This window comes from Megalops cyprinoides, chromosome 1 (assembly GCF_013368585.1).
Source record: "Megalops cyprinoides isolate fMegCyp1 chromosome 1, fMegCyp1.pri, whole genome shotgun sequence".
In the NCBI taxonomy this organism is placed as follows: domain Eukaryota; kingdom Metazoa; phylum Chordata; class Actinopteri; order Elopiformes; family Megalopidae; genus Megalops; species Megalops cyprinoides.
This window is the reverse complement of record NC_050583.1, coordinates 39,528,895-39,544,543: the sequence shown is the minus strand read 5'-3', so window position 1 is coordinate 39,544,543 and position 15,649 is coordinate 39,528,895. Positions and strand designations below refer to the sequence as shown.

At 41.8% G+C, this 15,649-nt stretch overlaps 1 protein-coding gene across 3 annotated transcripts in view; it reads left to right on the top strand.

The window, feature by feature from the left end:
* znf385c (zinc finger protein 385C) overlaps positions 1-3,842 on the top strand; it is a 141,266-nt gene extending 137,424 nt beyond the window's left edge. For 2 of the 3 annotated variants that reach the window (XM_036550873.1, XM_036550889.1), the window contains 3 exons: positions 1,300-1,398; positions 1,505-1,594; positions 2,772-3,842. In XM_036550873.1, the coding sequence (XP_036406766.1) occupies positions 1,300-1,398; positions 1,505-1,594; positions 2,772-3,002 (420 nt within the window). In that variant the 3' untranslated portion in view covers positions 3,003-3,842. The remainder of the gene's footprint in view (positions 1-1,299; positions 1,399-1,504; positions 1,595-2,771) is intronic. The other variant, XM_036550881.1, reaches the window with a different exon arrangement.
* The last annotated feature ends 11,807 nt before the right edge of the window (positions 3,843-15,649 follow it).

The following is a 15,649-nucleotide window of genomic DNA, read 5'->3' as shown; positions in this document are numbered from 1 at the left end:
CAACAAACACAACTTTGCCTCAAAAAAGGGAGAGAGACGGGGGACCATTTCAGTCTTCCCGCGATGTTATTTTTAAACAGTGCCGTGCCCAATTTGCAATGAAGTGATGAAATTATTTAATGTACTTTGAATATTTTCCCACTATGAGATTGAATCACAAACACTACCAGAATGCTGTTTCACACTGGCAGTTATTTGGGTGATAATAAGAATATAAACTTAAACTTGACTTCATCATTGTCATCAAATTTATTCATGTGAAAGAAGAAAACATAGGGCCCCAGGGCTATGTAATAGACATAAGAACACGCAATCAAAGATGATGGAGTCAAAAAGCCATCCTCTCACTGCATTTAATCAAGATAATGTGGTAGCACTGATCCAAGGCACATTTTTATATTTTAAAGAAACCCTTAGATATTTTATTACAGTCTTGCATTCCCTGTATCACCCTGAATCATTCTGAATTCATTCTGAATTCAGCTACATGTCCCTGCCCCGGTGTCATTTAATGAAAAATTGCTAAATAACGAAAATACTAGCTTCCAGGGATTCTATTCTTCTGTTAGGAGGTGCCATATTCTTACAAACACCATTTCTCTCACACGCACAAGCATGTTCACACAAACACTTTTAAATAGGCACAAGCCTGTGGCCATCCTTGTAGAGGCCATTGCTGTGATGATGTGCGACAAAGGTTGCTTTTTATCTTGGGTACAGGAGAGCCTTGTTTTCACACTGGCAAGTTTCATCACACCAGAGTATATCCTCAGAGTAATTAAAATGAACTAAGAGGAGACCATTACGAGGGACAGGGCAACAGATCACATAAAAGTTGGGTGGAATTAACAAAAAAAAAAGAATGAGAAGACTTTGTTGTGCAGATGTCAAAGAAGCTTTGCAGTCAGATTCAGCCTCAGGTTAATTAGGAGGATATGATTAATTTCACAATTTCAGGACAGCTTTGCAATGAGGCAGATATTAAAAAGTGCCACATCATATCACTGAATCAATTGCCAACTGCATTGAGTTGTCAGTCTTGGATGTAAGAGCAGAGTTAGGCAGCTCTGATCCCAAAGGCCCTCCGGGGGGGGGGGGGGGGGGTGTAGTTTTAGCATTGTACATAGGTTGCATACTAACAAGTTATATCATTGGGTGCCGAACTGTTGATAGTTTGGGGGGGGGGGGGACAGAGAGGCTGAGGTGAAAGTGTGGTGAAAGACAAGAAACAGACAGAGGGTAGAGGCAGAGTGAGACAAAACAGCCTCATTTGGTAACCTTTTATTTCCTTTCCTTCAGCACATGAACAGCAGGAGACACAAGGACCGGCTGGCTGGAAAGCCCCCGAAGCCCAAATTCAGCCCTTACAACAAGAACCAACAGAACTCAGTCTTAGCGGTGAGTTCCTACTACACAAACACATGCTCACACATATACACACACACACACTTACACACGCATGCTCACACTCTCCCCTCCCTTCTTCATCTCTCTTGCCCTGCAGAGCGTGAGATGGGGTGGGTATGCTGGCGGGGCTGTGTCCGCCATGAAGAAAGCGTTCAGCCACAGCCACCTCACTGCTCTTACCCCTCAGGTGAGGGCTTGGGGCAGAGCCAGACTCAGGTCTGTTAGTGCTGGACCCGAGAAGGGTTTGGGCAGGGCTAAGGCAAGAGAATGGCTTTGGAGAGCACTGCAGTTAGTGCAATGTAGATGTGCTTACTGCCAGCAGATCAAAATTGAAAAACAGCAGTAGTTTAATCAACCTATTTGTGTGTCCATCTATCTACATAAAAGGTCAATGCAAACTAGGTCTGTGACGTTTCATTATCAGGGAAAGGAAGCCCACTAACCTGCATTTTTCTGTCTGGAATAAGCAGTTATATCAGGTCAACTGTTAGCCAGCTTAAAAATAACTGCACATAAGTGGAGCTGGACAAAACACACACACACACACACACAAATGCCCACACACGCACTCACAAATGGCCCCACAGGATTCATATTTATCCAGCTGCTGGGGAAACATAGCGCTCCAGAGCACAGCGCATTCTTGTCTGGGATATTTAAAGCCAGAGTGAGAAGCTACAAGCTCAACTCCTCTCTGTACAATCTTAGGTCTTAGTTTTTATAGTGAGGCCTTACGTCACCCATCCGCACAGTGAGACAGAGCACTGAGCATGCCTAGACTCTGCAGAATGAAAACTCTGGGATGGTAGATATGACCACCCAGTATGCCTGGCAGAGGAACAGGGGTCTGGAGGATATTTCCTGTTCAGACTTGTGACTGGTCACCAGTTCATCACATTGGTGAACTCCAGGTCTCTTAGTCTGTCCCTGTTGGTGGTCTGGAGAAGTCGTTTTTGTGCTCATGTGTGCTTTTTCATTTGGGTGGATATTGCCACTTTGGCATCATCACAAGGGTGGATCATGGGTTCAAATCCAGGATGGGACATGGTTGGTGAACCCTTGCGTAGGAGTCTTTCCCTGGCTTGTACCAGGGTATGTACTTTGGACTACAGTGGTGGTGAAAGGCATAAAAAAGGAAGCTCAGAAATATACCCTGGTGTGAGGTATTTGCTCATTACATCAATGATGAAAAACAATTTGTGCAATATTATTTGTCTGAATGGCTCCAGGTCAAACCCAGCTGCTTATAAACAGGAACCTGGATTGACTTAATAAATAAGAGTAAATATTGTGCAGTTTAACCAGCACTGGATAAGCCTGTCCACTGTGTAAATACTTATGTACGTGGTCCTTTTCTCTTCCAGACCAAACTTGCCCTACAGAAGCAACTGACCAAGAGCCTGACAGCCAGCTTCCTGCCTAGCCCACTGAACCCGGCCACCCTCTGCACCATGGCCACCAACCCCTTGGCCCTGCGCCACCCGGCAGGCACTGCCACACTCATCCAGACCCCCCTACTGACACCCGCACTCTTCAGGCCCGCCCCGGGTCCCCTGAGGGCCACGCACACCCCCATCATTTTCTCCCCCTACTAGTCCCCATAACTGTGACCCACACAAGGATCCACATGGAACTATGCAGCCAGTGAGCAAATGCACCAATCGATCCCATGGGCTTCAAACATTAGAAAAAGATCTGGGGGAAAGACAACAGCACAGGAGCCATACAACTGTTCCTTCCACTGTTTCTTTTCTGAGAACAGCTGGACGGACCGACCGCACTTTTGCGAAAGGACAGAACAGAAGTCGCGGAACGGCATTAGGTCAAAGTTTATTTGTTTGTGTTATTTATTAGACTATGATAGTGAGGTAAGCCTATATCTGTGTGTGACGTGGCTGCCACCAACAAAATCCCTTTACTTGATGCTTTTTAGATGTTTTTAACCTGGTAGGGCAGGGGTCTCTGTCTCCCAGGTACCACAGTCCAAGTCTCCGCCCACTCCTCAGCAGAGCTGCTAGACTGGTGGTTGGTCGGTTGGCAGCAATGCTAGCTGTGCCCCCACCTCTGTATCTAGAGGGGGGCGGGGACAGGGTCCCAAATCCACAGGGGCTATGTGAGGCTCCCACTCCAACAGACATGCTCTGGACCCGTCAGGTAACCCACCCAGGCACATGCACATGGAATTCCTGTCCATGCAATGCATTGTGGGGTGTTATAGAAAAGGATTAGTTTATCTCTCATCGCCATGTTTCTGTGAAAACAAATCTGGATGTATCCAGCCTTAGACAATCTGCCTCTTCAATATTTTTGTGAGGGTAGTGTAAATTTCAGGGGCCCAGGGGGAAATATTGTGACATCCGTCCAATAGCCATAGCCTGGCGTGGACTCAGCATGTCTGTCAGCGTGTGCCTCAGGCCAGTCAGGAACATGGGCTATTCTGCAACAAACTAGAAAATCCTGATTCTGAAACCCGAAAACTCACACGATGGAACTGTGGGTATCGGAATCAAAAAGTCAGGTTCTTTTTCAGATCTTGCTAGAAAAGAATGAGTCATAATACCAAATGGTGTGTGCATAATTAATTTTAGTAGCATTTCAAACAGAATGATATTAACTGCTCAAGAGAGTCTTAAAAAAGGTCATATTGTCAAGCTACTATCATCCCCAGTATTATGTGCTCCTCATTCTAGCCTGTTATATTGTGCCATATTAAGCAATATGAAAGTTAACATATTCTTGTTTCTGTAGGAAACTGACAAAACTGTTAATACTGTCAATATACAGTATATCCCTATATAAAATATGTGTACTTCTGTTTGGTTATATCTTAAAACCAAATACAGTTCAAGCCCAGAACACATTTGCCAGATGTTGGTGTGCAAGATCTACCCAGTGAACCGACAAATGCTTTTTGAGCTGCTTATGCTTACAAATGCCTTAAAACATTAGAATGAGGTGAAACAAACTAGCCATTTAGCTTTGAAAATCCTCGTATGTTGCTTACACCAAGATCATGAGCTCTTTCTTTATTCATGAGTATTTCTTAAATGAGCAGAAGTAACAGCAATGACCCACAGGTTCTTGAAAATAAAACAGCAGAAGGGGGTGAAAAAAGGAAAAAGCGAATTGATCAATTGGGTTTTTAGAGCCTTGGTTAGTCTTTCTGCTGTGCATCGGGGGGCTGACTTGCAATGATTTCCGATGCGTCCTCTTTGTTCTGGCATATGTGGGTATTGTCAGGGTTGTTTACGCGCCTGGAGACAAAGCACGTAGCGGACGGCTCTCCATCAAGCAGCAGCACACCTTGCCAGGGCTCTTGCCGCTGGGGCCGACAGAGCCGATACAGCATAGCACGCCGCCTGCCTCTGTCGTTCAATGACACTGATAAACGGCTGCATGCTGAACAGAGGGAACTCTTATCTGCTGTTTCCTAAAACCTGTTTAATATTCGACGTGCAAGGAAAACTTTATGTTGATGTTGAAGGAATACGGCAACTTTTTTTTTTCAAATCTATCCACAAGAGTAATAAATTCTGTATTTCTGAGAACACTTAATAGGTTTCCATACGTAATGACCCCAATTCAGTTCATACCAGCAGGTTTTTTTTTATGAACATATGTACAAATTAAGAATCCGGGATGGTTTTATGTCGTCTCCTAACGGTATGGGGAAGATCCTCTGACTCAAGTGTTGGGGATTCTGTGAATCCAACATCTTGATACTTAAATCCTGTGTCATATTCTTAAAGCAATAATAATAATAATAATAATAATAATATGTTCCTTTTCTTTGGCTGAGGGTTTTTCCTTTGGGTCCAAAGGGTGAGGGGAATAAAGAGGAATAGCAAGTGGTGTGAACAGCCCATGTTCTGAGGCCTCAGAAAACAGTGGAGTTGTTGCTCCTATCACAGATCCAAATGAGGGAGGACAGAGAGGGCAGGAGACCTATGCACACCACCCATTGTTCCTGTCATATGCTCCTTCAAGCTTTGCTCACGAGGCACCGAGCGTTAAATATATGGCCAATGCCAACACATGTGCCGCAAGAAAGAAACATTATATTCCAACAACAGCTCTGTACATCACAAAATCCTGTTTTACACTGGATCTATTGGGCATGTTTTTTTATGCAGTGCAACTGTTTCATGTCCTACATTTTGTCATGACCTGTTTGCTGTTGTTTTACAGTAGATCCCATATAGGTGCATCAGTCTGGCCACATTGTAATGATCCCCACATTGTTGCTGCTGTCAAAAAGAGCTGTAAAATCAGGCCAGCAGTTACATTATCTCTGCATGCAGAAGAGCCAACACTATTGCTCAGTCAGTCATTAAATTCCTGCAAAATGACAAAATGCCATGCATCGGTCTCCTGCTCTCTGCCCGGTCTCCTTGATTGGTCTCCCTTGCGACAATACAGCAGCTCCATCTACAGTTCTAATTCTGACATTGCTCATTCAAATGAAACTGCTCTTACTTGTGTTTTGTCAATAGCAGGTCTTTGGGAATATGAAGCCAGTTTTCATGCCATATAAATCCGATTAACTTAAGTCCCTGATCATTGAACCAGCCTGTTGTTTCGTTGTTGTTAAATTTTTAAAGGGAAATCTCCAAAATGGGGATTTTTATCAAAAATTGTAAAAAAAAAAAAAAAGTATATATGATAGATAGATATAATAGAGTAAATAGAGGTTTTATCAATTATTATCATTATTGTTATTATCAAACTGAAATTTAAGAGGGAATTGTAGATTCCATTGATGTATGTACAGTCCAAATGTGCTTAAGAGAGGTGGAAATAAGTACTTTATCGTTTTTATTTCCTTCATTTTTTCAGTTTTATTCATTCTTTAAAAAAAAAAAACAAAAGCAACAACCGTTGAACTATGCCTGAGTGTTTTTTATTATTTCTGTAGTATCAGTAGTTGAGATTCGATTAATTAACAAAAATAAAATAGGGGAAACAACATTTAAAGGGCCTTGTGACAATTGTATCTCTGTAGGCAAGGGAGCTTACAGGCACAGATTAGTCTTTGGCCTTCTCAGGTCTTCAGATTTCAATGAAACTTACAGCTTACATTTTCAAGTGCTGACTCTCATCTCCTCAGCTTCCCATTTTCACTCCAGTTCTCGCAGAATCTGGCAGCAATCTAAGTTCACCTGGCCATTTTTCCTGAGGGTTTCAGAGGAGCAAGCTCCAGCAGTGGAGAGAAACAAATTGCTCCATGGAAGAAATCTGTCTCATGCACAAGGAAATATGAAGCATTTGGTTGTCTCATCCACAAAAGTGTGAGAGACCAGCAAACCATCAATTGCAATGGGCAATCTGCCAATATTTTTTTAGATAATCCTTTGAAAGTGTGATTGGAACTTCTCCCATTCACCACCATTTCGCCATGTCAGTCATGTTTGACACTGTGTGGTCATATCTTGAGGATAGAGTTGTGCAAAGGGCACGTTTGAAACAAATACAAATTATCACGGAAAGCCCTCTATAGGCTGAGCTTTTAGCCCTTTGAGGAGAAAATAAAGCTTCAAAATTAAAAGTCTGTTTCATGCGAGGGACAAGATATGCTTTCTGGAGAAGTGAACTGCAACAGGACCATAGTGCTGACAACACTGTGGAATTTTTCTTATTTTGTTTGTTTGTCTGCTTTGTTTTGTTCAAAGAAAGAATGGGTCTATGGTATTCCTCTGTTTCATGAGTATATGTGTGTATAAGAGATAAGACTGGGGATTTAGAATACTGGGGTAACATATTGAATGTGCAAGCAGTAGTAACCTTTGAGGACATCTGATAATTTAGCAATAACAGGGCTGAAATGACAGTGTGATAGAATGACCATGGCAGTTAATGGAGGATTTAAAATTGGAATGACAAAGGTTTGATAAATCTGAAGACTTCCCCTTCAAGCAGCAGGATAAAGTATGGAACTGTTATGTTATTAATCTTACTTTAAATCCCCTCCCTGATTCACATAATCCTTTTTATCAGTGACTATGGTTTAATTGTTGATTTTAGCATGACAAAATCTCCAAGTGTTCAGTCTGTTAGTTTGTCTTCTTTTGAAGATGGAGATTGGAATGGAGATAGGATAAGGGAAACAGGCATGAATTTAACAAAGCTTAAGGCAGGAGGGAATGCGCCATCACTCAGATCCGCCTGTGGTTCTTAAAAGACCCTCGTACCACTCGTGTCCTCGTGTCCAAGAGAAAAGCTGTTACCACCTAGTAATCTTTTGACTTTTGTTCCAATAAAAAGCTATCATCGGCCATAAAAAGGCAAGCATGAAGGAGTAGAGTTTACGCAGAAGGCCATGATGACACTCAATGTATGTTTGAGATCTGCATTTATTCTGATTCCACAGGCGCGGTCTCTCTGCCTCTTAAACAGTAGTAACTGTGTAACAATGACCCAGCAGAACCATTCTATCTGCATCCTGACATTACCTAGTGATGCAATTCGACAGGTCCATAAAAGGTCCATACACTTTATTCAGCCCTCGCTTAAAATGGATGAATTGATTCTTTGACTGAATGCCCTGAAAAATGGGCGTGTATGATACGTTACATATTAGTTCTGACCATTGCCAAGAATAATTTGCTAAACCTTAACAGTTGATATGTAGAACACAATTATCTATAATTATCTATAAATTTATTCTGAACATTGTGTCACTTTAAAAAGTATTTAATTTTTCCTCCTGTTTCCCAAGAGGAAATATATGCAGCAGAATATGAGTGCAAATGAAAATGTTATTTGGCAGACAGTGGCATTCTTGAGAACAAAGTGTACGGTATTTTCACCAGAATTAGACAGCTTTCTGTGCTGCCAGTGCTTTAGACATTGTTTCTTGTTCTCATTCTTAACCATATAACACTATTTGTTATATGAGGATATTTGTTCTTATGAGATCCAAGACCTTGAGGCAAGACATTGGAAAAAGATGCTGGCAAAAGATGCTCTCTGAAGAGAAGTCTTCCAAAATGAAAACAGTATCATACTTTTCACCTCTTCTTTCACTTCTGTGGCAGAACAGAGGGTCAGATGAAACAAGATGCCATTCAGTCCATAACTTGATGTTGTTGCATATTATTCTGATTCAGAGCTTTAAATGTAGCATCATATTGATTCTGTGTAACCTCATTTCCCTGGATTCTTATAAGAAAACCAAGCCAGTCTCTTTAGTCTCTCTTACTTTGTATGCCACACTGTTAAACCAGTGGAGCTTGTGCCAAAAATGTTTAGTAATAATGCAATCATGGCAATAATTGTCACTTCAGTGTGTTGGCCAGCAATCCTTGAGGTGAGTGCTCACCCAAAGCAATGTTTATTTTTTTGGTTTTGGCAAGTATTGCTTTTTATTTTGCCAGAGTTTGTCAAATTACCAAGGCTTATATAAAGGTATACCTTGAGATCTGACATTTTAGTCAAAACTCAAGGCACTAAAAGCACAAAGAGTATCATAGTTTTGATAGCTGCTTCAGAGGTTCAGTGAGAGGTCATGGAGACTGTCCAGAAGCATGTTAGTCAGATTATTAAAGAGGCTGTTCAAAGCAACATACATGACTTCACTCAGCTGTGCCAGAGAAAGGACCTTATGGCTGTACTTTATGTTTTCTTCACCATTGAGACCATCAGCTTGTGTTACTGGATTCCCATGCAAGTGAGTAATAAAGGCTCAACACTAAGGATGTCACGCAATATCTACACTGCTGTGTTGGAATTCTTTAAAGCACAAATAAATCAAAAGATGAATTAATGTGAAATGCCAATGAATTGGTTTCACGTTCTCTGTCTGAGTCTATGGTAATTTCTGTTTCTGTGTGCTTGAAGGAGAGTTAATTTGATAATGCAAGCTCTAGACTTTGGCACGTCAGGAGCATGCTTGGCAGGGCCTGTGAAAGCACAGTTGATTTGAGCTGTCTCCCACCCCCTGACTGGCCAGGCTGTTCAAACTAACGACACAAAAAACCCTGGCCCAATCTTTCACCGCTGCCTCCGCTGGTATGAATCACTGTGAGTATCACCTGACTAAAAGGACATAGGACATAGGTCTTGTTTGTGCGTCCAGTTGTATATATAAGTATTTGAAGTCATGTGATCAGTTGTGTTTGATCAAACAAAATGTATATTAAGAAAATATTAAAGAAAAAAATACAAGCTATACAGGGACTTGGCCAGTATTTTATTGTATTCCCTTTGTAATGTTCATTGTACAATGTTTCATTACTCTCTGATGTATCATATTAACTGTAAGGTGAAAGAAAAGAACATGTATTTTGATAAGAGATTACTCATTGCTTTTATTGTTATTGCTGTATAGAGGAGAGCAAGAGAAAAAAGCTAAGTGGGTGGAGAGCAAAATAAATCAATCAGAGCTTCCACTTCATTGGTGTCACGTACTGCTTTATTGGGATTCAGGGCCCAGCTCCAGGCAGGCCGCACTTCCCTTGTGGTGGCCTGCCTCAATAATGGCAGACACGTCTGCCCCTGTCTGTCCCTGCAGAGCTCTCAGATGACAGTCACGGAGGCTCCGGGGGCATCCATCCTTTAGGACTAGAATGTCAGCATCCTTAAGCATTGCCTGTCCTTGCAACATGCACAGTCATGCGTCACTGTCTCTGTCCTTGTCCACACTGGTCACTCTGACCCGTGGAGATCTAAGGCTGAGGTCAGTGCGGCTGCTGCTGCTGCTGCTGCTGCTGTAGGGCTGTTTCAGCTGCTTTTTCATGGTCCTGAGATTCAACCGTGCTCTCCAAATGGGAACCCCAGCTCAAGTCTGTTTACGGCTATGAGCAAGCTTGGTGCTCAAGCAGGATGAACAACCTACAGAAACCACAGGCCTCTGTAACTAGGATTTTGGAAACTCTCAAGGTAAGTGAGAGGGTAAGCAACAGATAAGAGTTTTAACATTAGGGAAGTAGCTGCCTCTGACTGTATGATGATGACTGTATGATTCTGGGTGGATGGAGTTCTGCATATTAGTTCTGTGCCTCTAATCCTTGAACACAACAGAAGCTTCAGTCTGAGTATGGGATGGATATCGTATCAGATACTCCTAGTTGACTGTCGTGGGATGACAGAGAGGCGATAATAAAAAGAACTGATGAGGTCAAACGGTTGGATGAGGTGATGGTGGTTTATTTTACCCAAGCTGTGACTAGTGGAAGTAACAATAACTAATAACACTAAATTAACCATGAGAGAAAAAAAAAGGAAAAAAAAAACATATAACACAAACAAAATGAAAACAACAATTGCCTAAGCAGGCCAAAAGAGACCACATCAATTATGCTGTGATTCTCTCTACACTCTTTGCCAGCCCCCTACTGACTGAGTGTTGCTCTTATAAAAGCAATGAGCCATCTTGGACTGAACTACTCAGAACAAAATAAATCAAGTTACTCAACAAAAGCCACAATCCAATAAATACTGGCATACAAATATCACTCTGTCACATCAAAATTGTTTCCTGGATATTTTTGCTCTTTATAAACCAATACAATTAAATCATAAAAGATTAACCAGAAATCACTGGAAACTTCCCCATAGTCACCTCCCATGTTGGTCAGCCCCATTTGTCTGCTCTCTCCCAAACCTACAAGTCCCATCAGCCCCCAGTCCTCGGGTCCTTTGGCTGATGGAGTCCGTCCTGCTGGTGCCCTTGGATGCACAGGTAGGCCCTGTTTCCCCCCAAACCACAAACATTTCTTTGATTGAAAAAAAGAGGTGCAATTGACAAAAATATTGTCCAAGATTAGAAATGCTTAAACATTCAGTTGGCCACCCTGCATGTTAAGACATTCCACCTGTCCTTCTTGATTTGTAGAGTCAGTGGTTTGGGAGTCTTTTGGTAGGAGGCAAACAAAAGAGTCGGTGAAATACAATGGGGATGATAGATAGTACCACGATATGTTTGCCCTTCTGCTTAGTTAACCTAAGTTGATGTAACAGACATGCACTCCGTTACATTGACCTTTAGTGTATCCTGGCTCAGTTCACTCCTCTTTACAGCATCACGGGTTTTCAAGGGGGATGAATTTTTTTTTACAATATCTCGTGGCATACATCAGATCAGTGAAAAACTAATTGACAACTACAAGTAAGGTGCAACTCAAGATAAAGATATAAGAATCCTTGATATCCTTATTTGTAAACCATTTATGTAATGAAAACAGACTGGGAGCGGTCAACCAGGTTTAATGACGCAAGGCAAAATTGTTGTCAGGGACAAAACCGTCGTAACAAGAAGCAGCAGTGCAAAATCAGATCCAAACACGAGTCCAAACAACAGGCAAGGGTCAAAACCAGTAGACAAAACACAGAATGGCAGAGAGCAGGCTCAGCAGTGTTGTAACAAACCTCACAATGAGGCAATAGAAACTGAGTCTTTCAGTAGCCAGGACTTGAGGAATGAGTCACAGATGTGCTTGATGAGTGGGTGTGGTTGAGCAGGGCTGAACTGTGGGTGGCTGAGCTGGCTGACTGGGAGTGGGTGTGATAACTTATCAAGTCCCACAACTGAACGAACCTGAATAATATTGTTATCATATAATTATTTCGTATATATCCGTGTGTGTGTGTGTGTGTGTGTGTATATATATATATATATATATATATATATAAATGTGTGTGTGTGTATAATATGGAACTAGTCAGTACAAATTTGGAGGAGAAAAAAGAAAACAAACAGAAAACAGAAAACAAACAATGAGCCAAAAAGATTTTAGAAGAAGATTTCATCATGCCTTCTCTCATTATTGGTCCATCACTCATCTGGTGTTATGTTAGTTTCCTTGAACAAAAAGAGTTTATACTACCTGTAGAAGGTCTGTACTTAAGCTTACATCTAGGCAGTAGTGTTAGTTTGAATCAATGTTTCCTAAGGCCAGCAAAAGCTTCCTGTAAGCTTTTGAGTTTAAATTTTGAACAAAGAGATGGGTCATAAGCACTAAAGACATCAGCTGACTCAAGTTGCATACAATTTGAGCACTTTGCATCTTTTTCAAACTCTCTCTCTCTCTCTCTCGCTCTCGCTCTCGCTCTCTCTCTCACACACACACACACACACACACACACACACACAAACACACAATTATCTCAGTTTGGAAATATTTTTGAGAGAGATAACTATTAAATTGCAGTAACTGTCTTATATGAAGTGAAGCCTTTGTGGAGGCCTATCGATTTCTGCAGGAGAATATGTGATGTGATTTTTAAAAGACAGCCCTGTCACTCAACACCACGGCTGTGGTAGTTCAGCAGACAGACTCGTGGTTCAGAGTCTCAGGGTCGTTAATCAGAACCAGGGTCTGAGCGCCCAGATGCCCCCTGTGGACCTGCTGATTGATGGGTCAGCACCTGTGCTGGTAAACAAGAGAGCAAGTTCAGCCATCACAGTTTTTTCCTTTAACGTGACACTAGTTTAGAGTTTCTATTTTTCCTTCTCCTTTGTAAACCTTTGAGAAAATAACTAGTGCCATAGGGTCTTCTTTCGTCCCCTTGGATCCAGAGTTTGACACTCTGATCCCTTCCTTGTTAGTATATGACTTGCATGTGCCAGGGAACTCATCGGGAGCTCAATGGATAAGACAGGTGCTGTGGAATGATCTTGTTTTCCAAGGAATGTCCAGTGATTCCGAGTCTCATTTTGTAAACCAACAATTAATTCAAGCCATAGCAGATGTACATACGTAACACCAAGCTTAAAATGGAGGAAGGCTCAGCCACACCCGATTGTGCTGGCATGCCTGTGTGTCTCTGTAGGGCCTCGATCTGATGCTGCAGCGTTATGCAGACAGGTGCAGTAGTGGTGTCCCCATCAGTTGGCCCTGTTTGTGAATCCTCCATCTATGTTCCCAGTGCTGGGAACACTAAATCATCCCAGCACTGAAAAAAATCACTCTCAGCTGAAATCGCATGATGCACAGAAAAGCCCTTGACAGATATACTGCTGGGAGAGAGTGGCAGGGCTTAGAAGGTCACCACGGCAACTGCCAGGCTGACATAAAATATATCTAGCATATGAGGATTTTACATTCTGTCCTTGCCTCTCTCTGCAAAATAAAGGCGCGTCACTGCAGGCTCGCTCTTTTTTTTTTTAGCTACAGCAACAAAAAAGGGCGAAAATAAAATGAAACAGCTTTGCAACTTTATTTTCACTTTGTTGGATAAAGGGGGAAATGGTTCTGTTTATATAAATCTGGTGGCCCTATCTGAATAATGTAAGGATGCTCTTTGTTGTTAAATGAGAAAGTTTTGAGTTCTGTGAAGTGTCTGAAATACACCTGAAATTTTTCTACTAACAAAGCCATGGTTGTGGTGGCATATATCGACATATAGTGGAGTATGGAGAATGGAATTCTCTTCATCATTTCATCTTGGTTATTTCATTTCTGTTCCCTTTTGCATTTCCCCCAGTCCCCCCAGGTAAGATTCTTACCACATCTTATCTGGTCATCATACACCGTAGATACTCAATGATTATTCTATGAACAGTTATTTTTCCATTGCTTACTAATTTGAACTGTACTAAATTGCTGACATACTGAATGCATTCTTAATTCCTTTTCTGTTTGTTAATACTGTCTAATGCCAATGACTTGACCCAGACCTTTCTGTGGCTTATTGTATGTGATCAGACATAACTTCTAGACCGCTGGCTTTCTAACGTGGACTATTAACCAAGCTTCTTTACTCTGCTAAATATGCTACCATCGTTTCTCAATCCGTTGACTAAAATCTTAGGGAACCTATCCATGTGAAGCTCATCTCTCTGATAGCGCTGTACGTGTCAGTATGGCTTGCACCAGAAAAACCAGTCAAGGGACAGTGGAGTGATGGTCATGGCATCTCAGACAGTCTGCCTACCATAATGCAGTGCAGTCACACACCCTGAGTTACCCATAATGTACATGTGATTAAGAAGGTGACAAAACTGATCCCTCTGCACTGTCAATGTATGTTCTTCAGAATTAAACACTGTCAGGACAAGATGCCTTAAGTTTTATTCTCAAATAGAAAAGCATTAGCAGCAAGTGTATCTCAAATGAAATAATAGCACGTTTGTTAGATTGTACATTGCTGGCAGCTTAGCTAGGCTACAAGTCTTGTGGTTTCAAATCCCAAATAAGATACTTCTGCAGCAGACATGGACAACACATTTCATCTTCATTTCTTCACTTATTAGAGATAAATTGAATCTCAGTAAGTTTGACTATAAACTATTTAATTGTTTTATATCTAAAAGATTCCTCAACAGGATGTTGTCATTGGCCTTTCAACTTGGTATATTCAGTTTATTCTTGAGAGTACCTAATTGTCTCCAGCTGAATTTTATTCTCATAGAAATTCCTTGCAGGCTCTGTAAAATACATGTATATGTGATACCCCAGGATTACTCCAGTTAACCCACTATTTCAGGGAAACGTTTAGGGCTCGCTGGATATCCAGGCAAAAGATCACCAAACTCCCATGTGATGCATACAAATGTAGCTAAAAGGTACAATGCTATGGCATTTCAAGACTAATCAGAGGTCCTAGTGTAACCAGATTTCCAGGGACCATTTCTGCTGAGAGGATTGCATTTTTGATGATTTTGACTGTAAGCCAGTCTGGGACCAGGCCAGGGGAGTGGACCCCATCTCCTTCTGCTACTACCACCTTTGTTCCCCCCACTCTCTCATGAGACTGGTGCACAGGGCTCTGGGGCATTATCTGCCAGAGGAAAGATAATGCAGGTCATCTTTTCCTCTTCCCAAGATCACAGAGTGCAATTTTCCACCCTGATTCAAAGGTTACACTGGATTAGGGCCATTCTTTGATGGAAACCCATAGAATCAAAGACCTTCGCTATGACACTGAGTGTTGTGTAAGTGCTGAGAAACTCTACTGCCCTCTGTTGGTCACTTTCCCTGCAATTGGCCCCCAGCACTGTGGGCTGTAAAGGTGCTTATCAGTGGGTGACTGTATCAAACTAGGCCACGCTGACATTTTGCTATGAAATCCAATGACTGAGTCATCCTGTAAAGTCGTTATATTTACATATTTTTACACTAATGAAGATGCAATAGGCTAGCTGACAATTTCAGAGAAGCGTGATGACTTTTCCTCGGGCACTTTTGTGTCTGCCTGAATATGCATCCAGTCTTATCTCTGCTGGAAACTTACCATAAGATATTCCTGCCTGATAGCAGGATAACTGTGGGCACAGAAATGCCTTCAGTGGAAAGGCAAAACA